Consider the following 21,996-nt stretch of genomic DNA (forward strand, 5'->3'; position numbering starts at 1 on the left):
GGTAACGCCCAAAATGTCCACATCATTGGTTGGCGAACAAGTGGGATGGAGGCTGGTGCAGTCGGGGTGTTTAAAAGACCCTTAGACACAGGGCTGCAAGAGAAATAGAGAGTGAGAGAGGGAAGGGTGAAATATGGGTTGCCACAGCCTTGAGGGCCGAAGGGCCTGTACTTTCATGGTCTATGTTCTATGAATCTTGTATTCAAGTGGAACTCAAGCCCCTTTCACGCTTGCGTCCCACTAAGTCCACCGTTCAGCATCCCGGGATAGGAACGGAGGTTTGGCCTTTGACACTAGACCACTCCTATCCAGGACGCTGAATGCTTTCACACCTCCAAGGAGCCATTTTCCCTCTTCCCCCCTCCCCCCCCCCCTCTGGGGTTCAGACTGTTCGACTGGGTGCATTTACCCGTTTCGCACTTGCCTGATTGCAACTCAGGCGTCTGTAGACACTGGGGATTGTACTAGGGGTGTTGGTGGGGGGGGGGGTCGAGGCCGTCAGTCCCCAGCATGAGGCGACGTCACCTGTCGCCGGCGTTGAGCTGATTTTGCTTTCACACTTGGCACTTTGAAAGCCCGATTGGCGATTGATTCCCGGGATCACTGGCAAGTGCGAAAGGGGCCTGAGACGTTAAAAATGGGAGATAGCGTTTGGTAAGTTGTATCTGTTTTGCCCTGTCACAACCAATTTTCCCCTGCAACCGCTGCAACCGTGTCTGCCTGTCCCGCATCGGACTTGTCAGCCACAAACGAGCCTGCAGCTGACGTGGACTTTTTACCCCCTCCATAAATCTTCGTCCGCGAAGCCAAGCCAAAGAAGAAAGAATATGCAATGTTATTTAGAGATTAAAGTGAGTCCTCACCTTAATTCAACTAGAATTCCCTTATGTTGGCCAACAATAAATGGAACCATTTGCCCTTGAAGAGAGCCTCAGCCCCGGAAAGTTGGTTATGTACCTTAATCTTTGATACACAAAGGATGCTGTGTGACTTGTTGTGTTTCTCTTTGTGTTTTGTGTAAACTTATTTGACAATATCTACAGACTTTCCTGTTTAACTGGTTAAATTTTGAATTCATTCTCATGAAACCTGTGGTTTTGAGGCTGTCAGGAAAGAGTTGTCGGTGCCACAGGTCTTGCACCACCAGGTTCAGGAACAACTGCTCCCTCCTCCACCATCAGACAAACTCCATCAGGGCCTTGTTTACAGACTCTGACTTGTGCATTTGATTGATTTTCTTCTTGTTCTCTCCGTATTGCACAGTCAGTTTGTTTACATTTGTTATTTGCTTACAGATCTCTGTTTCTTTAAACGTGTGTACAGTTTTTTTTTGCACTATCAATTAGTGTAATTCTGTCATGCCCGCAGGAGACAGGAATCTCAGGGTTGTATGTGATGTCGCGTACTTTCTCTGACAAACCTGAAAAAAAAATCAAGGGAAATAGATACTTAAAAAATTGCAATAAATAAATAAAATGATTAAAATTTAAAATTGTTTTTTTTTAAAAAGTTCTCTGAAGTAACATGTAACCCTTTGGTGAGGACTGGAACAAATATCCAGCCAGTGGAGGGAGGGCCTTGGTCAGGGCTTTGCTCGTAGCAGGTATTTGGGTGAAATGGTGCTGGCGCCGCCCAGGACGAAGAGCGGGTTGATGCCACTCGCCATGGGGGAGACTCTCTTCAAGTGGCTCCTTGTCCCTGCTTAGTAAGTGTCTTCATTAGTAAAATGCATCGCTGGAGAGAACTCAGCAGGTCAAAATGTGCATGTTATACAGCAATGATAAAGGTATATAACCAAGCGATCTCTCTCCGCATCAATGGGGATCTCCCAGTGGCCAACCCCTTCCACTCCGCGCCCCACCCTCGTGGTCACACGCCTGTCCAAGGCCTTGTCCCATCCTACCAAGACCACCCCGTAAATTGGAGGAGTGACACTCGGTTTTTTCCCGTCCGGCCGCTCTCCGACTGGACGGCGACTTCCCCGGTTTCTGCTCGCCCTCTCCCTCCCTTCCCCATCCCTCCATCTCCTTTCCTCCAGCTCTCTGCCCCATCCCCTTTCCCTCTCCAGTTACAGATCCATTCCCCCCCCCCCCCCCCATTTGCTGCTATGCCCTCCCTCCCTTCTCCACCTATCCTGGCTGTGGGACTGGGCTCCTCCCCCTGCCCCCCACCACCATTTTGTTTGGGCGCCTGCCTATGTTTTGTCCACACCTGGACGAAGGGCTCAAGCCCGAAACGTCGGTTCTTTATCTTTACCTTTTGCTGAATAAAGGACCTGCTGAGTTTCTCCACCATTTTGTGTTTTTACTTCAACCACGGGGCCAGCAGACTCTTGCGTTTTACTTTTTTAGTCTATATTTAGTGCATTATTAAAGCACTATCTATAAATCTGGGGGAGGGGCAGTTAATTACAGCTGTGGCACAGTTAGCACAATGCTGTTACGGCGTGGTTCAAATCTAAATTTTGCCAAGTTACGAGAATTACCTGATTAAAGTGATCTTTGCAGAATTAAGGACGACAATGTTAATTATTTTTAAAATTCCTTTACACTTGATGCTGGTGTATCAGTCAGGCATTGTCTCAAGCAACCAGAAAACGTGCTTATCCGGCATCCACCAAGTGTTCCCTCCCCCAACCATGCGTGCCGGATACTAGAGGTTTTACTGTAGGCCTCGTGTTGCACCTGTTTTCTTCATTTTGTTAACATTTTCGTCCATCGCCTGACACCATTTCTCTCTCCTTCAGAAAAAGAATTATTGACCCCGTCTCTTTCTACTGGTGCGATTGTGGGGATTGTGATCGGCGCTGTTGCTGGACTCCTGTGTTTATCTGGATTAGTGTGGTTCATGTACAAGAAATGTGGCAAGAGGTAAAAGCGTTTTACACAAACTTTACCTTCTGAGGCATCCAAATTTCTGGGCCTTTGTCGCACTAACCTGTGGTGGCGATTCACATCATCCGTGGTTCAGCGTCTGTGTCTACCTTCCCCTCCGTCAATAGTCCCCCTGCACTCCTCCCTTCATGGGACACTATGTGTGAGGGAAGGGGGGAAGGCGGCAGTGAATTGTCTTTGGATTGGAAAATATGTAGTTGATCGAATCTGCAGTAACTTTGCTCTCAACAAAGGAGGGGAATTGATTTGTTGTTGATGGTAAATTTCCAATGATGGTAAATTGTGGATATAGTTTGGCACTTTTGTGATTGTTGAAATAAACTTCTGTAAATTAAAAGGGGAAGTGAATTCACACCACAATGTTCTCACTGTGTGTTCCAAATGCATCATGTGACTTGTAAGGTAAAACATCATGAGATGGGAATGTGTAAGGAGTTACCCTGTACAGGGCTGTAACAAGATGTGAATGCATCCTTGTACTTACAAGATAAGAGAGACATTGATGGATTGAGAGGCAGGAAGCTAGCAGGGAAAGGATAGCAACAGTTTTAGTCATTGGACAAGTAATGATATGATGATGTTCTAAGCACGTATCCAAGGGTATAAAAAATCACCATTTTGCTGATAACGGCAGAATGCATTCTCCGACTAACATGTTTAGTTGCAAGTGTTACAATCCGGTAATAAAGAACAAAGAACCCTGATTTCGACTCAGTCTGGTGTTTGTCTCACTCATTCATGAACAAAGCAGACCTAACAGACTTCAAGTCACAAAATTCTGCAGACACTGCAGTTGAAGTAAAAACGCCAAATTTGTAAAGTGTCCTTTATGTAGTGAAGATACAAAACCGATGTTTCGGGCTTGAGCCTTTCGTCAGAGAGTGACAAAATGCCGGCAGGCGCCCGAATGAATGAGTGGGGGGGGGGGTTGGGAAAGGCAGGAGATGATAGGCAGATAAAGGAGTGGGGAAGGACAGGATTGGGGGACAGTGGTTGGGGGAAGAAGAGGCGAGCAGGTTCAGTGGGAGGCCATGTGGTTGGGGAGGGGGGGGCGCCCCGGATGGGAAAATATCGGGTGCTGCCCCTCCAGCCTGCGGGACGGCGCACGGGGCTGCGGGCAGACGGGTAAGCACAGGAGGGAGGCCTGAAATTAGCGGCAGATTCAGACAGAGCAGAGGCGCTGGGCGAAGCGACCTCCCCATCTGCTGACAGTGTCTCCGATGGCGAGAAGGCCTATGGACCCTCTCAAGAGGTTCCCGCGAGTTCCTGTTCCAACAGAGTTTTGCAATTTCTTTTTTACATTGGGGGTTTTAACCTTTAGAGTGAAGAAGGGTGAGAGTCTACAAGATGACGAGAGGCGTAGATGGAGAGGGGGGGAAACGGCCAGGGGCTTTTTCCCAGGGTGGCACTAGCAAACACCAGAGGATGTCTGTACCAGGTGACAGGAGGGAAATTTGAGGGGGGGGGGGTGGAGAACGTCAGAGGTAAGTTTCTTTTTAACACAGGCCGTGGTGGGTGCCTGGAATGCGTGGCCGGTGTGGTGGTGTCCAGGGTGAAACGTAGACAGGTGCAGTGATTGTATTGAGACCACAGGAACGCTGGAGGTATTCCCGACATTTCGTGCCTGGGCCTTTCCCCTCAAAAGCGGCCAGGCACCTGGATAAAAAAGTTGCAGGGACAGAGGGAGCGTAGAAGGACGAGAGGAAGCTTCATTAGAGGTCAACAAGATTCTGAGAGGAAGAGATAGGGTGGGCAGGGTCTGTTTCCCGGGGCGGGAAGAGCAAACGGCAGAGGACAACCGTACATATTGAAGGAAGTTTGGGGGAGACATCAAGGGTAAGTGGTGGAGGCCTGGAATGTCTTGCCAGGGATGCTGGTGGAGGCTGAATTGGGGGCATTTAGAAGACACAGACACATGGATAGAAGAAAAAGAGGGTTACGGGGTTAGGTCTTTTTTTTAAGGAATATATGGGTTGGCACAACATTGAGGGCCGAAGGGCCTGTACTGTGCTATGGTGTTTTATGTCAGAATTTTGGATTTTATTCCTTGCACGCCTCTCCTCGTTGGTGCCCAATGCCCGAGACTAGGTTCCAATTACAGGGGAGGTTTTTTTTCCAGTTGACCTATGTGAATGATCCGATTTTATCAAAGAGGAACAAGCTTTCTGCTTATTCCACATCCAGCTGGCCATTGGGGTTTTGGAATAATACTCAGATTTCTATGAGCTCAGGGAGGAAGAGGGGAGCGATAGGGAGAGGGACAGACATCAAGCAAGGGAGAGGGAGATATCGATATATACAGATAGAAGCCCCTTTCACACTTGCAAGTGGTCCCAGGAATCAACGGCCAATGGGCCAAAAAATGGCTCATGTGAAAGCAAAATCTTCTCAACGCCAGCGTCCAACCTCGCCAGGGATGGGTGGCCTCCACCTCTAGCACTGTCCCCGGTGTTGCAGTCAGGCAAGTGTCGAACGGGCAACTGGATTCTGGGATGGAAGTAACCCAGGTTTCTGCATGAGTGCAGGAATGTGAAGGAAGAAAAGGTTAAATTTAAGGTATAAATTTTGCCATGAGGGGAAAGTCGCAGCGGGGGAAGAGATGGGGAAATAAATAGCAATAGCGGGCTATTTGTAAATTGCGTGGGAAAGTTGGTAGCGACAGAGCCCACCATTTGTGAAGACAGTGGGGCATAAAAGTGATGGCAGACCTGACTTCCCAGAATGCTGAGCAGCAGAGAAGCCCCTCCACGATTGCTCCGTGCATGCAGCCCTTTCTCCCACCCCCCGCCCCCCCCTCCCCCCCACTGGTCCGCCCCCTTCCCTATGGGGTCGTATCCTCTGTTTCTGGTTGGGGGGGTGTCCTCCCCGTTTCTGATGCCTTGTGCCAGACTGCTGCTCCCCTCGTGGTCCACTGACCAGCACAGGCACTGCCATCGTGGCCACGGGAGTTTAAAAACGCCCTCCTCCAGTTCGGTTTTGAAACACAGAAGTCTGTGATTGTAGTGTAAATGCCAGAGGATTCCAGCAGGTTTCGCAGCTTCCAGAGGAGGGGAAGATCTATCACTAACATTATAGGCCTGAGGCCTCCTTCAAGCAGTCAGGCATCTGATCAAAAAAGGCCGGGAGGGCAGGTGGGAAGAAGGGGCCAGAGGAGGAGCGCAAGCCAACAGAGCAGGAGAGCGCAGGTGGGCATGGAGAGGAGAGGCGAGAGGGGGAAGATGAGGTTTGATCAGGGGAAGGGGGTGGCTCTGTGAATACAAAGCTGGAGATAGGAAAAGAGACGGAGACAAGGGATGGGGAGCTGGAGGAATGGGAGAGAGAGAGAGAGAGAGAGACGAGGGGTGGGGACCTGGAGGAAAGGAGAAGGGGGAATAGGGGAAAGAGAGAAATTAGGGGGTGGGGAAAGATGGGGGATTGGGGAAAGAGAGATTAGGGGTGAGGAAAGGAGAGGGGGTTTGGGGAAAGAGATTGGGGGTGAGAAAAGGAGATGGGGGATTGGGGAAAGAGAGAGATGGGGGATTGGGGAAAGAGAGATGGGGGATTGGGGAAAGAGTTATGGGGGATTGGGGAAAGAGTTATGGGGGATTAGGGAAAGAGATTAGGGGTGGGGAAAGGAGATGGGGGATTGGGGAAAGAGTGATTAGGGGATGGGGAAAGAGAGAGATTAGGGGTGGGGAAAGGAGAGGGGGATTGGGAAAGATTAGGGGGTAGGGAAAGGAGATGGGGGATTGGGGAAAGAGAGAAATTAGGGGGTGGGGAAAGGAGAGGAGGATTGGGGAAAGATTAGGGGGTAGGGAAAGGAGATGGGGGATTGGGGAAAGAGAGATTAGGGGGTGGGGAAGAGATAGAGTTTCGGAGAGGGGGATAGGGAGAGAGAGATGGGGTGGGGAAAGAGAGATTAGGGGTGGGGAAAGAGAGATTAGGGGTGGGGAAAGAGAGAGATTAGGGGGTGGGGAAAGGAGAGGGGGATTGGGGAAAGAGATTGGGGGTGAGAAAAGGAGATGGGGGATTGGGGAAAGAGAGAGATGGGGGATTGGGGAAAGAGAGAGATGGGGGATTGGGGAAAGAGAGAGATGGGGGATTGGGGAAAGAGAGAGATGGGGGATTGGGGAAAGAGAGAGATGGGGGATTGGGGAAAGAGAGAGATGGGGGATTGGGGAAAGAGAGAGATGGGGGATTGGGGAAAGAGATTAGGGGTGGGGAAAGGAGATGGGGGATTGGGGAAAGAGTGATTGGGGGGTGGGGAAAGAGAGAGATTAGGGGGTGGGGAAAGGAGAGGGGGATTGGGGAAAGATTAGGGGGTAGGGAAAGGAGATGGGGGATTGGGGAAAGAGAGAAATTAGGGGGTGGGGAAAGGAGAGGAGGATTGGGGAAAGATTAGGGGGTAGGGAAAGGAGATGGGGGATTGGGGAAAGAGAGATTAGGGGTGGGGAAGAGATAGAGTTTCGGAGAGGGGGATAGGGAGAGAGAGATGGGGTGGGGAAAGAGAGATTGGGGAGGGGGATAGGGAGAGAGATATAAGGGGGACGGGAATCAGTAGGAAAGGAGTATAGGGGGAAGGGTGATGGCTGGGGGCCTAGCAGAACCCCTGGAGAAATCTGTGTTAACGCCACCCGGCCGGAGGGAGCCCGAGCAGAAGCCAGGGCGTTGTTCCTCCAATCTGCGGCGGTTCTCCGTTCGAAGCAGTGTCACCAACTGAGTTTCTCCAGCCTGCATTCGCCCCCCCTCACCCACCCCCGTCTCCCTCCTTTCCCCTGCTCCAGCCGCCCTCTCAGTCTGCGACTGCCTTTATTTTGGGTCGGCCCTCACTCAGCTGCAGCATTTCCCTCCCCCCCCACGCCACCCCGGGTCAGATCCCCCCCTTTACTTGACTGACCCTTAATTTTCCACCGTCAGGCATCAGTGAATTATGGGCACTTGGACAACAACCAGCCAATGACTGAGTTCCCCAACCCCCCCCATCGACTCCAACAAACGTCCTTTGTTAACACAGTTCGTATCACATGAGATCATTTTCTCCCCTCTCTCCCACCTCCCTCCCTCCCTCCCTCTCCTCTCTCTCCCTCCCTCTCCTCTTTCCCTCCCTCCCTCTCATCAGTTGCAGTGTGAAACATGAACGTCTGCAGGCCCCGTGGTTAATGTAAAAAAACCAAGGCTGGAGAAACCCAGCAGGTCAAACAGCGTGTCCTTTATGTAGCAAAGATAAAGACACGCAACTGACGTTTCAGGCTTGTGCGCTTCAGCTGGGTGTGGAAAATTGTCGGTGGGTGCCCGAACGAAATGAGAGGGGGAGGGGCCCCACAGGTCTCAAAGGTGGGAGAGAAGGGAGGGAGGGAAGTGGATGGAGAGCTGGCAGGGGAAATGTAAGGGAGGACGGAGAAGTGGCTGCCCGGTCGGAAAATCGAGTGCCACTTCTCCGGTTCACGAGTGGGGCCGCTGGGTGGGGGGGGGTGCCCAGTGCGAGTCCCTCGACTGTGGGCGCCCTTGCCTCGAGTCGCCTGCTTTGCACCGCCACGGTCACCGCCCCCGTGGGTCGGCTCCTCGGCTTCTCCTCCCCAAGCAGGGGGTGTGGGTCTCCCCGTCTCATGGCGCCCTGCACCCCCTCGAGGCCACTGTCATCTTGGGCCCAGACCCATGGTCAGAGGATTTTAAATAAAACCACCGTCAGCTCCTTTAACCAGCCAGTTAAAGTGTGGATGGAGCAGACAGCGGTCAACCCGGGCGGTTGGATCCTGCAGAAGCACTCTGTCTCCGTTCCCTGCTCTCTGCGGGTCCACACCACCAGGCCTCCCATTGCAGTGACAGTTCTCCCTATCGGACCCCATGTAAACCCATCTAACTTTTCCCCAACTATCCTCACCGGTGTCAACCCTTCCCTGCCCATCTCTTGCAATGTAAACCGGTCTCACCCCTCCCCACTGACATTTACTCTCCTTGCCCTTCCCTCCCTCACATCTGTAACTCTCTTCTATCTCTGCCTGTCGAAGAGTCTTTGAAATGTCCCTCGGCCCCAACCCCGGCAACACATTCCAGGCCCCCCACCTCTCTGTGTGGTTCACCTTGTCCGCCCTAGGAAACGGTGCCTCTCAGAATCTTGTTGACCTCTATGAAGTCACCCACCTTCTTCGCTCCAAAGAGAAGCCCCCCACCCCAAGCTCTGCTAAAGCCTGTTCTCCAGTCCAGGCAACGCCCTGGTAAATCCCCTCCCCATTGCTTCCACATCCCTCCTGTAATGAGGTGACCAGATATTCCACGTGGGGTTTCAGTGGAGCTTATGGGAGGTGCCCATCACCTCGTAGCCTTTGGAGAAAATTCAGAGATCAGAGCACATACAGGCTTGAAATGCCACTTCTTGAAGGCTGGGCATTTATCCCCCTGATAAATGAAAGCCAACCCACTGTAGGCCTTCTTAACTGCCCTAGAAACGTGTGGCAATCCTGAGGGATCTTATGGGCCTGGATCCCTCTCAGTTACCCCATCGCTGTTAAGAAATGTCCCATCAGCTGCATCCTCTGCCTTCGCGCTCAACCTTCTAACACACACCAGTTGCATCCAGAAGTTTCCTGTTTCCTGTTGTGTTCTGGCTGAATATCTGTCTTCCTGGTATCTTGGTGTTTTAAAAGATCTGCCCCGAGTCTCCTGAAAATAATTCTGTGGCTTCACGAGGTTGCAAAATGTAGGAGCCCCCATCGAGTCTGCCTACCATTCTATCATGAGCTGATCTGTCCACCCACTCAGCCCCACTGCCCGGCCTTCCATCCCCCCACCCACCCCCCCCCCCGTAACCCTTGATGCCTTGACTCATCAAATCTCTACACCCAACGACCTCCCTTCTGCAGCCGCCCGCGGCAACAGGTTCCACAGACTCGCGCCCCTCTGACGAAATGCCTTCACCTCTCTGTTTCAAGTTGTCACCCTTTTGCCCTGAAGTTGTGCCCTCTTCCCCGATGGTGGGGAAACATCCTTGGCCACATCTGTCCAAGCCTTCCAGCATTTGAATTTTTAAAAAAAATTTAGACATACAGCGCGGTAACTGGCCCTTTTGGCCCACAAGCTGGTGCCGCCCAATTGCACCCAATTAACTTACGACCCCGGTGCATTTCAAACAGGGGGAGGAAACCGGAGTCCCCCTCCTTGGGAAACCCCACACAGACACAGGGGGGTGGGGGAGAACATACAAACCCCTTGCAGGCAGCACAGTATTTGGACCCCCCCCCAAGTCCCGATCGCTGGTGCTGTAACACCCCCCCCCCCATCCTTTGGTACTCCCAATGAGTACAGTCCAAGAGATGGCAAACGGTCCTCATATGTTAACCCTTTCATTCCTGGTATCTTTCTTGTAAACCTTCTCTGAGGTGACTTAGTAGAGGTGTACAGGATTCTGAGAGGTGGACGGCCAGCAGCTTCCTAGGGCGGGAGTAGCAAACAGCAGAGATCATCTGTACAAGGTGAAGAAAGTTTAGGGGAGATGTCAAGGGGAAAATTCTTTTACACAGAGGGTAGAAGGGGCCTGGAATGCATTGCCAGGGGTGGTGGTGGAGAATGGTACAACGGGGGACATTTATAAGACTTTCAGACAGGCAAACGGATGGAAGAAAACTAGAGGGTTACAGATGTGCAGGAGGCATGGCATCCCTTCACTGGTCCAGAGGCACCACAGCGAAGACTGGGGCAGGCCACCATCCTGTCGACCTGGCCGGCTAAATCACAGCATGGGACGGTTGCTGAAGAGAAACCGCTCGGCGGTTGATCCACAGGAGTAGGAGTGGCAGAGAGGATCCCTCCCAGTGACGTGATCTCTACCGGGATCGTCATCCGAAGAGGGGGCACACCCCTTCCACCCAGCCCACAGCAGCGAGGGTCACCGAGATCGCCCTGCACCTCCGCCAACATGGTCGACCGGGATCGTTGTTGGAAGAGAGCACACAAAATTGTCGAGGACCCCCTTCCACTCTGCACACAGCGTCTTTCAGATTCGGGGAAGAGATCCAGGAGGATCAGAGCCGGACCACCAGGCTGAGGAACAGCTTCTTCCCACGGGCAGGAAGAACACTGAACGACCAAAGGAACCACTCGCACTGACCCTCCGAGACGCCACAATTTATTTAACGATAATATTTATTTTAATATTTGCATATGCGTACTGTACATCAGTATCGTTTGTCTGTACGTACGTTGTGTCTTCAGTGTTTTACACCAAGGACCGGAGAATGCAGTGTACAATCAGATGTTAAATTAACTTGAACTTGAACTATGATAAACTGAAATCGATAAGTAGCCGAGATGTACAGTGTCAGAGTTGTCATGTAATAGCGCAGAATGTGTAATATTACACGACAAATGGCGGACAAAGAGTCACCATCTGTGTTGCCTGGCGCCCCTTTCAGGGGGAGAGAAAGAGAAGCGAGAGGGAGTCACTGAGTGTCCGTGGGTTCACCTCCCGCGGCCGTACGGACTCCTGTTCCGGCCTCTGGGTTCAAACCCCCCGCCGCGATCAGGAAGCCCTTCGGTGTCCCTGACAACTGATCCCTGCCAGCCGGTCTCCAGCGGCCCATGCGGCAGGGGCTGCAGAGCTGCCAGAGCTCACAGGAGCGCCACCCCCGAGAGCTGTCTCCTCTGCCACTTCTTCTCAACGGGGGAGGGGTTGGGGGGTGCTCTCCCCATTACTGATGCCCTGGTCCGCTGCTTTCCTGAAGTCTGCCACCCCTCGTGGCCCGCTGCCGACCACAGGTGCTGCCAGCGTGTGACCTATCGAAGATGAGCTGAGATTGGTAAAGAGCAGAGCCAATAAACCCCTTCGGTGTCTGAAATCCTTGACTCCTCCCTCCTTCTGTGTGCCCCTGTGTCTCTGTGTAGGGCCTGTCCATTCCACCTGAAGTCTCTGTCGTTTGTGAGGCCCTGTCTTCAGTACCGACCCCATCCTGTTGCCTGTCGCTCACCAGAACTTGCCACTGTTCATTCCACGGAAGCGGTGGTCTTCAAAGAAGTGTGCTCAAGTCATCCTGCACTGAGTACGGGTCTACTGCAATTCCCCCTACCACCCCCACCCCCCCAACCGGGATTTACCGTTCGTTGGTGGTGGGTGTTCATGAGAATCGGAGGAATGATATTGCATTGTGGAGCAGTGATTGAGTCAGATGTAAGGGAGTTGGGATGTGATGGTGAAGTTGTAGGTGGCCATATTTGGAGCAGTGGGTGCGGGTTTGGTCACAACCGCAGGAAGGGTATCAGTGCGACTTGGAAGAGTACAGAGAGGAGTTGTTGGTGGGACTCAAGGAAGTGAGTTACACAGGGAAAAGTTCGTCAAGATTGAATTTTAGTGTTGGAGGAGAGATTTGATGGAGGGGCTTAGAACGATGAGGGGGATAGAGTAAATGTGAGCAGCTTTTCCCACAGAGCTGGGGTGAGATACAAACCAGAGGACCTGGGTTCAGGATGAAAGGGGAAATTTCTTCGCGCAGAGAGTGGCGGCAGTTGAATGCAAGCTCGATCTCTGGCATTGAAAGTCTATTAAAAAGGATGGGGAGAGATATGGTCTGGGAGCAGGTCAGTGGGGCGAGGCAGAATATTTCCGCATGGGCTATTTTGTGCAGTAATGGTCTACGATTCCATGTGTTGAATCAGCATGAAATCTGTGGATGTGGTACAGCGTTCCAGTTGTATTTTGGGGGACTGATTCATGCAGAGATCGGTTGCTTATGCAACTCTGGGGACATCTGAACATCATCCAAGAAACAGGAACATCTGCAGTGTGCTGACAGTGAATTTTACTGTGTGGTCGACGTTGAAGGTCCAGGGTCAAACATGAAGGCAGAGAACATGGTGAGTGGTTGGGTAATTAGCCGTGCAGAGGAACAGAGAGACCTTGGGGGTCCAAATCCACAGATCTCTCAAGGTTGCTGCACAGGTTGATAGGATAATACATCAAAATTTTAAATTTCAATTGATGTTTAAAATTTAATTTGATGTTGTAAATTTAAATTGAACTAGTGAAGGTCCCGGGGATGGGGGTAGATTTGCCATTCAAGACGGGTCTCAGGTGACGCCCACTCGCATGAGGCGGTTTTCATTGGAACAAGGCCAATTGTGTAAAAATCTGGGGGAGAGATGGTCAGTGATGGGTGTAGACGGAATAAACGCAAGCAGGCTATTCACCCCCACTGAGGGCAGGTGAGATACAAACCAGAGGACGTGGGGTTCAAGGGTGAAAGGGGAAATGTTTAGTGGGGGGGACCTTTTCACGCGGTGGGAGTGTGGAACAAGCTGAAGGGGTAAATGTGGGCTCGATTTGAACATTTAAGAGGATGGGAGGGGCGAGGAGGAACATGGATTAGATGCAGGGCATTGGGACTGGGCAGATTTATAGCCTGGCACAGACTAGAATGTCCTGAGCTGCGAACAAACAGTCTCAAACAACGAAGGCTGAAATTAGCTTAAAACTTGCACATGAGGTTCAGTATCACGTCGGGCTCCATGTGCTCTGCCCCTGCCTGAGGAGCCTTTCCTTGGGGCAGGGAGTGGGCAGAGCCAACCTCCCAGGTTACCTCCCTGCAGGTACCGTGGGTCACCCCATGCAGTGTGCAGGCAGCCACCACCAGTCCAGTGGTTGTATCACCACACACTCACCCCCTTCTTAAAATGAGTCCTGGGGTGGGGGGGGGGGCTGAAGGAGAACAGTGTCCGCCACCGTCTTCGTGCCGGGTGTCCGCTAGATACAGAGTACTTGGGAGAGAGGAACGTATTTGCAAATTCAAATGACCTGGTGGGCGCCGTTGCCTTTGGGACCAGCCTTTGTAGAATGAGTTTGTTTGTCTGCACTGCAGCGTAAAAGGAGATTTACTGGATCTTCAGGAACTGAGTTACAGGAAAAGGTTAAAGAGGTGAGGACTTTATTCCCTGGAGTGTAGAAGAATGAGGGGAGATTTGATATTTAAAGCGATGAGGGGGAGAGACAGTAAATGTAAGTTGGCTTTTCCCACTGAGGATGGGTGAGAGGGAAGAAGTTCAGGGGGAACTTGCTCACGCAGAGAGGATGGAACGGGCTGAGGTGGCGAAGCCGGGCTCACTTTTAACATTTAAGAAGAATTTGTACAGGAACATGGATGGGAGGGGTGCGGACTGGATGCAGGTCTAGACAGAAGAATAGACTCAGCGGGCCTTGGCGAGAAAGGGTTCGGCACAGACTAGGAGGGCTGAAGGGGGGCCTGTTTCGGGCTGTAATGTTCTATGGTTCTGTGCTCTGAAAACAATTGTGACTGGATTAAAAAAAATGCTGGTCAAACTGAGCAGGTGCCTCAGCGCCAAGGAGAGGTGATGATATGTGGGGCCTGAGCCCTTCTTCAAAGTGCCTCAATGCCGAGCGTTGCACCTCTGGCTTGCGGGCGGTCACGTAGGGGTTGCAACTGAAACACGGGGAGATCCTTTTGCCCGGGACCGGGGAGGGGGAAGGGGTTGGGGTGAAACTTGATTGTGCTCACCATGGCCATGAATGTCAGAGATGAGCGTTCAGCTGACAAGTGGCCGATCTGTTGTGTGATATTCACTCAGGTCTAAAGCTGGAACAAAGTCCACTGATTGCAAAATGATCTGTCAGGAAAACAGTGAGTAAATCTAACCAAGTGTTTGCTCTGCACTCTGGATTCCATCGCCTCTGCGCCTGCGGCATGTTTTAAATCCATCAGCAAAGTGCAATCGTTGTTGCTTGAATCTCAACCCTTGCCTTCCCGCAACAATTTTAACGCACCTATATTCTCCTAATTGACCCGCGTGTGGCTTTGCAATCTGGCTTCATTGACCACCCGCAGGCAGGCTTGCCACACAGTTTGAATCGATTTCCGCCGTGCACACCCCCACCCCCCCCCCAACCCACCCACCCTGCTCAAGGCTCTGTTGTGTTTTTTGAAAACAGAGCTGACTTCACAAACAGATTACGCGGCCGTTGAAAGAAAACCGCCCCAGCAGCCCAGTAAGTACATTCTTCTGCTTTCTCTGCTTGTCAGCTCCGTCCCAGGTCCGGATTAACCGTGAGCACGGGCTGAGGGCAGCAAGGGATGGGGGCACCACAGGGCTTCCCCCCCACCCCAGTGTCGGATTTACCATGAACCAGGGCCCCACAAAAAGGGATCCCCACCTTAAATGAAAATAAACCATATATAGGTTGTATTTAATTTCAGGCGGGGCCTGAAAGAAAATGGATTTTGTTGGACGATGGAAGGGTCTGGGGGGGAGCCATTGCTGGGCAGGGCCTTAATCCGGCCCTCCCCTCACATGCCACCACCCAAGTCGCCCGCTCCATTTCTGTGTTATAACCATATAACAGTTTATGGCATGGAAACAGGCCATTTCGGCCCTTCAAGTCCACGCCGGTTCACTCAAACAACTCCACTAGATCCCCCTGCCTATTCTCCACCCATAACCCTCCAATCCATGTATATATCCAGCCTCCTCTTAAATGAAAGAATTGACACTGCCTCAACTATTTCTTCTGGAAGATTATTCCATTCAGCCACCACTCTCTGAGTGAAGAAGCATCCTCTAATGATTCTCCTACAATTTTTCCCCCTCACCCTCAACTTGTGTCCTCCTGTTTCAACCTCCCCTGCTCTCAGGGGGAAGAGTCTACTTGCATCTAGTCTTATCTATTCCCTTCATAATTTTAAACACCTCTATCAAATCCCCTCTCAACTGTCTACGTTCCAATGTATAAAAAGTCCTAACCTCTTCAATCTTTCTCTGTGCTCTAGGTATTTTAAGCCAGGCAACATCCTGGTAAATCTTCACTGCACCCTCTCCACCTCATCTATATCCTTCCTATAATTTGGAGACCAGAACTGAACACATTACTCCAAACCTGGCCTCACCAACGCCTTAAACAGTCACAGCACCACTTCTCAGCTCTTATACTCTATGCTATGACTTACGAAAGCCAGCATACCAAATGCCTTCTTAACCACCCTGTCAACATGGGCCTTCAAGGAACGCTGCACCATAACTCCAAGATCTCTTTGTTCTTGTGCATTCCCCAATGTCCTCCCCGTTACTACATATGTCCTATTTTAATTATTTTTTTTCCGAAATGAAGCACCTCACACTTCTCTACATTAAATTCCATCTGCCATCTTTCAGCCCAATTTTCTAGACAAACCAAATCCCTCTGTAATCCCTGAAAACCTTCCTCGCTATCCACCACTCCCCCTATTTTCATCGTATTTACTTACCCAGTTAACCACCCCATCATCCAAATCATTAATATAAATTATGAACAACAGGGGATTGTAGTGCACGTCGAAAGAATCAAAGGCTTTTTGATCCAAACTAAGGCTTTTTATTAACTAGAAGACTGGAGCGTATCACATGTAGATCGACCAGTCCAGAATGATCTGGGTCTGGCTAGGAGCAACCCTTTAAGACCTGCCAGTTGGCGTGGCTACACTCTCAGCCAATCACCACTATCCTATACCACAATATATATATATATCCACATTGGTGATAGAATCTGTACTATCACATTCACCCCTTCTTTGAGAACTGACCCCAGGGAGAATGGAGGGCTGTAAAAAAGAAAAGGGGGGGGACTGGTGGGAGGTTAGGGGCTGTAATGGTCGGGGGGCCTGATCGTCCGGTGTGACCGCCATGGTGCTGGGATTGGGGTTGCTGGAGTCATGTCAATGGCGGGCTTGTTGGGTGCAGCCACCGCTTCGCTCAATTCCCCAACGGCGTTGTCGACAGGCTGGCCTGAGTTGGTGGGGTGGTGCTGATCCCTCTGTTTGAACATGTGACCTAGGGGAGAAGGAGTTGGAGGAGGTTGGGTTGGGAACACTGCTGCACCTGATCTAGCTTGTCCTAGGTCCCTTACCGAGACTGTGTCCTCCCGCCCATCCGGGTACTCAATGTAGGCATAATGCGGGTTCGCACCTATGTGGACTATGTGGACCGGCGAGTCACTCGTTCAACCAAGGGGTCGTTCTTTGAGTACCGGATGTAATGTCACAGGAGGACCGGACCGGGAACCGTGATTCGAATTTCCTCGGGAAAGAGAACATCCTTTCATGGGGGGTGGCATTGGTCACAGTGCATAGGAGGGAGCAGATGGAGCGTAGGGCACTAGTGAGCACGTCCTGCCAGTGCAAGGTGGGGAGACCTTGGGACTGGAGGGCAAGCATAAGTGCTTTCCAGACAGTGGCATTCTCTTTTTCGACCTGCCCATTACTGCGTGGGTTATTGCTGGTTGACCTGCTCAAAGCAATACCACGCTCCAGAAGGTACTGCCGCTGCTCGGCGCTCATAAACGAGGACCCCCAGTCACTGTGGATGTAACTGGGGTACCCGAAGATGGCAAAGATACTGTGCAGGATCTCTATGACTGAGGAGGCGGTCGTGTCCAAGCAGGGCACAGCGAACGGGAAGCGAGAATACTCATCGATCACTGTAAGAATGTTGGTGTTATGGTTGGTCGACGGTAGGGGCCCCTTGAAGTCCACGCTTAGACGTTCAAAGGGTCAGGTGGCTTTGATGATGTGGGCATTCTCCGGATGGAAGAAGTGGGGCTCGCACTCAGCACACACTGGGAAGGCTCGGGTCATGGAGCGAATCTCCTCAACCGTGTAGGGCAGGTTGCGAGCTTTGACAAAATGCGCGAACCTAGTGATCCCTGGATGACAGAGCTCCTCGTGGAGTCTCTGCAGCCTGTCCAGTTGTATGTTGGCGCAAGTCCCCCTGGAGAGCGCATCTGGCAGGTCGCTGAGTTTACCAGGCCGATACAGTATGTCATAATTAAAGGTGGAGAATTCGATTCTCCACCTGGCGATTTTGTCATTCTTGATCTTACCTCGTTGGGTATTGCTAAACATGAAGGAGACCGCGCGTTGGTCGGTCAGCAGTGTAAAATGCCTGCCAGTGTCTCTAACAACGTACTGCTTCGACTATGGCCTGGGCCTCCTCGACAGAGGAGTGTCGGCTCTCAGGACCCTGGAGGGTTCTGGAGAAGAAGGCTACTGGCCAGCTGGCCTGGTTCAAAGTGGCCGCCAGTGCAAAATCGGATGCATCGCTCTCTACTTGGAACGGAATGGACTCATCGATGGCATGCAGTGTTGCAATGGCGATGTCTGATTGATGTGGTCGAAGGCTGCTCTGGCTTCTGTTAACAGGGGGAAGGAGGTGGTCTTGATAAGTGTCCGTGCCTTGTTGGCATAGTGTGGAACCCATTGGGCGTAGTACGAAAAGAAACCCATGCAGCTTCTGAATGCCTTTTGGGTGTTGGGTGGGGGGGGGGCAAGTCCATGAGGGGACGCATGTGGTCAGAGTCTGGCATTACCACCCCATCCTCCACCACACAACCTAGAATTGCAAGCCGAGTGGTCCGGAATACACAGCCGAATTGCAGTCTGGAAAATTTTTTCGAGGTTGGCATCATGGTCCTGCGTGTCATGGACACAGATGGTGACATTGTCCAGATTCGGGGAAGTAGCTGTTAGCCCGTTCTGGTCCACCATCCTGTCCACTTCCCGCTGGAAAACCACGACACCATTCGTAACCCCAAAGGATACCCTGAGGAATTGATACAGCCATCCGTTCACTTCGAAAGCCATGAAAAGTCAGTCTTCTTGGCGGATCAGGAGCTAGTGATAGGCCGAACGCAAATCAGTGGTGGAGAACGCACAGTATTGGGCGATCTGATTCACCACATCTATGATCCATGGAAGGGGGTATGCATCCAGAAGCATGAAGCCATAAACTACTAGTATTGATGTCTATGTTGTCCCCGAGAGTCTATGAGAGCATCCAGGACGCAGCCACTTACGCCGCAGCCATGAAGGTGCTGAAAGGACTCTACGAGCGACTGGTAAAAAGGGTCTATGCCCTTTACAAACTAGCGACCAGGAGGCAACTGCCCGGTGAGTCCTGTAGAGCTTATAGCCAAGCACTAAGGGCAGAGAGTTGTAGGTAGGTTTGAAACACCTCACCCAGTGCTTAGTCCAGAATGATCTGGCCAGTAGGCGTGGCTATGCTCTCAGCCAATCACCTCCATCCTACACCACAATATATACATATACACATTGGTGATAGAATCTGTACTATCACAGGGATATAGCTCCAATCCTTGAGGCACACCGCTCGTCACAGGCTTCCATCCTGACAGACAGTTGTCCACCGTGACCCTCTGCTGTCTCTCCTCCAGCCACCTCTGAACCCATCTTACTGTTTCTCTATTAATCCTTAGTGACTGAACCTTCTTTAATAACCTTATCAAAAGCTTTGCTAAAATCCAGATAAACTACATCAACTGCCCTACCTTCATCCACCTTTCTTGTCACTTCTTCAAAAAACTCAACAAGGTTCGTCAAACATGACTTCCCCTTCACAAACCCACACTGGGTGCACCTGATCAATCCCTGCCTATCTAGATATTTATACACACCATCTCTAAGAATACCCTCCATAACTTTCCCTACCACTGAAGTCAAACTTACAGGCCTATAATTACTTAGCCGATACCTCGTGCCTTTTTTAAACAATGGAATGACATTAGCAACCCTCCAATCCCGCGGCACCACACCCTCCTCCAGTGATCGTTGAAAAATCACTGACAGTGCCTTCGCTATTTGCTCCCTGACCTCCCTTAACGTCCTGGGGAAAATCCCATCAGGACCAGGAGAGTTATTTATCCACTTTTACTGACACTGGAAGCTCCAAAACCCTCTCTTTACTAATCCCTATCTTTTCCATAACTAAGCCATTTGCCTCACTTATCTCACATAGTCCAATGTCCTTTTCCTTCGTGAACACAGATGAGAAAAAATAATTTAATATCTCTCGCATCTGATAGGGTTCTTCACACAGTTCACCGCTCCTATTTTTCAGCGGTCCTATTCTATCCTTAACCACCCCCCCCCCCCCCACCGTTTACTATTCACATCTCTGTAAAAACCCTTAGGATTCACTTTTACCTTATCAGCTATTGACACCTCATACCTTTTTGCCTTAAGGTTTTTTCTGTAATCCATGTGATAATCATACATCTTATCCATTTTTTGTTTCTTAAACTTAGTAAATGCCCCCCTCTTATCCAGAACCAACTTCCTAATTTTTCCAGAAAACCACAGTTCCCTTGAACTTTTGGCCTTGCCTTTTGATCTGAATGGCACATAAAGATCCTGTTCTCTCAATATCTCTTCTTTAAATACCCTGCAAATCTCCTCTACATCCTTTACAGAAAAAAGATCAGCCCATACAATTTTCTCAAATCCCTTCTCATTTCTTCAAATCTGGCCTTCCCCCACTCGAAGACCTTCAACCTTGGACCTGACCTATCCCTTTCCATATTTAAGTTGAAGCTAAAGGACCCATGATCATTGGATCCAAAGTTCTCACCAACGCACACTTCCATCATCTGCCCTATTCCGTTCCCTAACAATAGATCTAACACTGCCTCCCCTCTAGTAGGCACCTCAACCTACTGCTGTAAAAAGCAATCCTGAACACACTGTACAAAGTCTAAGCCATCCTGCCCTCTCACTGATTGTTTCCCAATCAATGTTAAGAAAATTGAAATCCCCAACTATCACAACCCAATTTCTACTACACTTCTCAGCTGTTTCCCTGCACATTTGCTCTTCTAGTTCCCTATCCTCTTTTGGCAGCCTATAATATACCCCTATATTTGTAGCCTCACCTTTCTTATTTTTTAGTTCAACCAACAGAGCCTCGCGCGATGAGTCCTCCAGTCCATCTTGCCTCAGCACCGCTGTAATATCTTCCCTGACAAGCAATGCCACACCTCCCCCTCGTACCCCGCCAATTCTGTCACATCTAAAGCAGGTCAAGCCAACAGGCAGCGACTGTAGTGAGCGTGCCGAATCCCGGCCGGTCATTTCAGCACCGATGGAGGTATATTGCCAACGTTTCGGGCTGAGAAAAATGGTCATTGGCCCCATCTCCTTTGGAGTCTGGAAACCGTGCACATAATGAGTCAATGAGGGACGACTGAAACAATGGTTCTCAACCTTTCTCTTTACACTTACAGTCCTTTTTAAGTATTTCCCATGCCATCGTGCTCTGTGATTAGTAAAGGATTGCTTTAGGTGGGATGTGAATGGGAAGGTTGAAAGCCACTGTTTTAATCATCCCTCATTGACTCATTCTGTGTTCGGTTTCCAAACTCCGAAGGAAATGGGCCAATGACAATTTTTCTCAAGCAAAATATTTCAGTCACAATGGGGTCTAGAGCAGCGATTCTCAACCTTCCCCTCCCATTCACGTCCCACCTTAAGCAATCCCTCACTAATCACAGAGCCCCGATGGCAGAGGGATTACTGAAGGTGGTCTGTGAGTGGGAAGAAAAGGGTTTGAAGAAGATTCGGAAACCGCGCCAGCCTTTCTGATTTCGATCTGTAGTTAGTTTTAAGGTTCCTTTGATGGTCTCGTAATATTTCATTCAGAATGGTAACAGTCTCTCAGTGCATGAGACCGTGGACAGATGTGTTGGCTGGGGAATCAAAATGGATTGGCCACTGGGACGTTCCCCACGATGTTTCCTTCCCCAGAAGGAGGTGGGATCCCAAGAATTTCTCACCCATCCCCCACCCCGGACCTCATTAAGAAATGGCCGCCACATGTCCAGGATCGAGGGTGATGGGGAACGTGTCTGAGGAAGGTGGGGGGAGGAGGGTTGAGCCTCGAGTGGGATAGCAGGCACGGGGCCGAAGGGTCTCCTTCAGCAGCTGACTTTGGAATGATTGATGGCATTCCTGAGGGCAGTGCTTTGGGAGGGGACCGTGAGGAGGAAATTGGCCACTGGGAGATTCCTCCCCCCCGCGATCTCCCAGATCTCTTCGACGTATGGGAGACCACAACGGGAGCACTGGATGTAGAAGACGTACCCCTGCAGATTCATAAGTGAATTGCTTCATTTGAATCCAGTGTTTCCCAGATTGGGTATAGAAATGTTTACATTTACTTTGGAGTTGTCTGTACATGTGTTCTCGAACAGTTTTAATTTTTGTTTAAAAAAAGGGTCTCTCACAGATGGTCTGATAATAGAAAATATAGCCTTGATTGTGAATTAAAGTAAAACCCCTGTTATCCGGAATCGAAGCAACCAGCA

At 50.6% G+C, this 21,996-nt stretch overlaps 1 protein-coding gene across 1 annotated transcript in view; it reads left to right on the top strand.

Annotated features, from left to right (window-relative positions):
• The window catches only part of LOC138765380 (uncharacterized), a 118,269-nt gene that overhangs the window by 20,136 nt on the left and 76,137 nt on the right, over nt 1-21,996 (top strand). Inside the window, exons 8-10 of the mRNA XM_069942421.1 lie at nt 2,747-2,870; nt 14,442-14,494; nt 14,803-14,859. Of these exons, the coding sequence (XP_069798522.1) occupies nt 2,747-2,870; nt 14,442-14,494; nt 14,803-14,859 (234 nt within the window). The remainder of the gene's footprint in view (nt 1-2,746; nt 2,871-14,441; nt 14,495-14,802; nt 14,860-21,996) is intronic.

Source organism: Narcine bancroftii, chromosome 5 (genome assembly GCF_036971445.1).
Source record: "Narcine bancroftii isolate sNarBan1 chromosome 5, sNarBan1.hap1, whole genome shotgun sequence".
Taxonomy (NCBI): Eukaryota; Metazoa; Chordata; class Chondrichthyes; order Torpediniformes; family Narcinidae; genus Narcine; species Narcine bancroftii.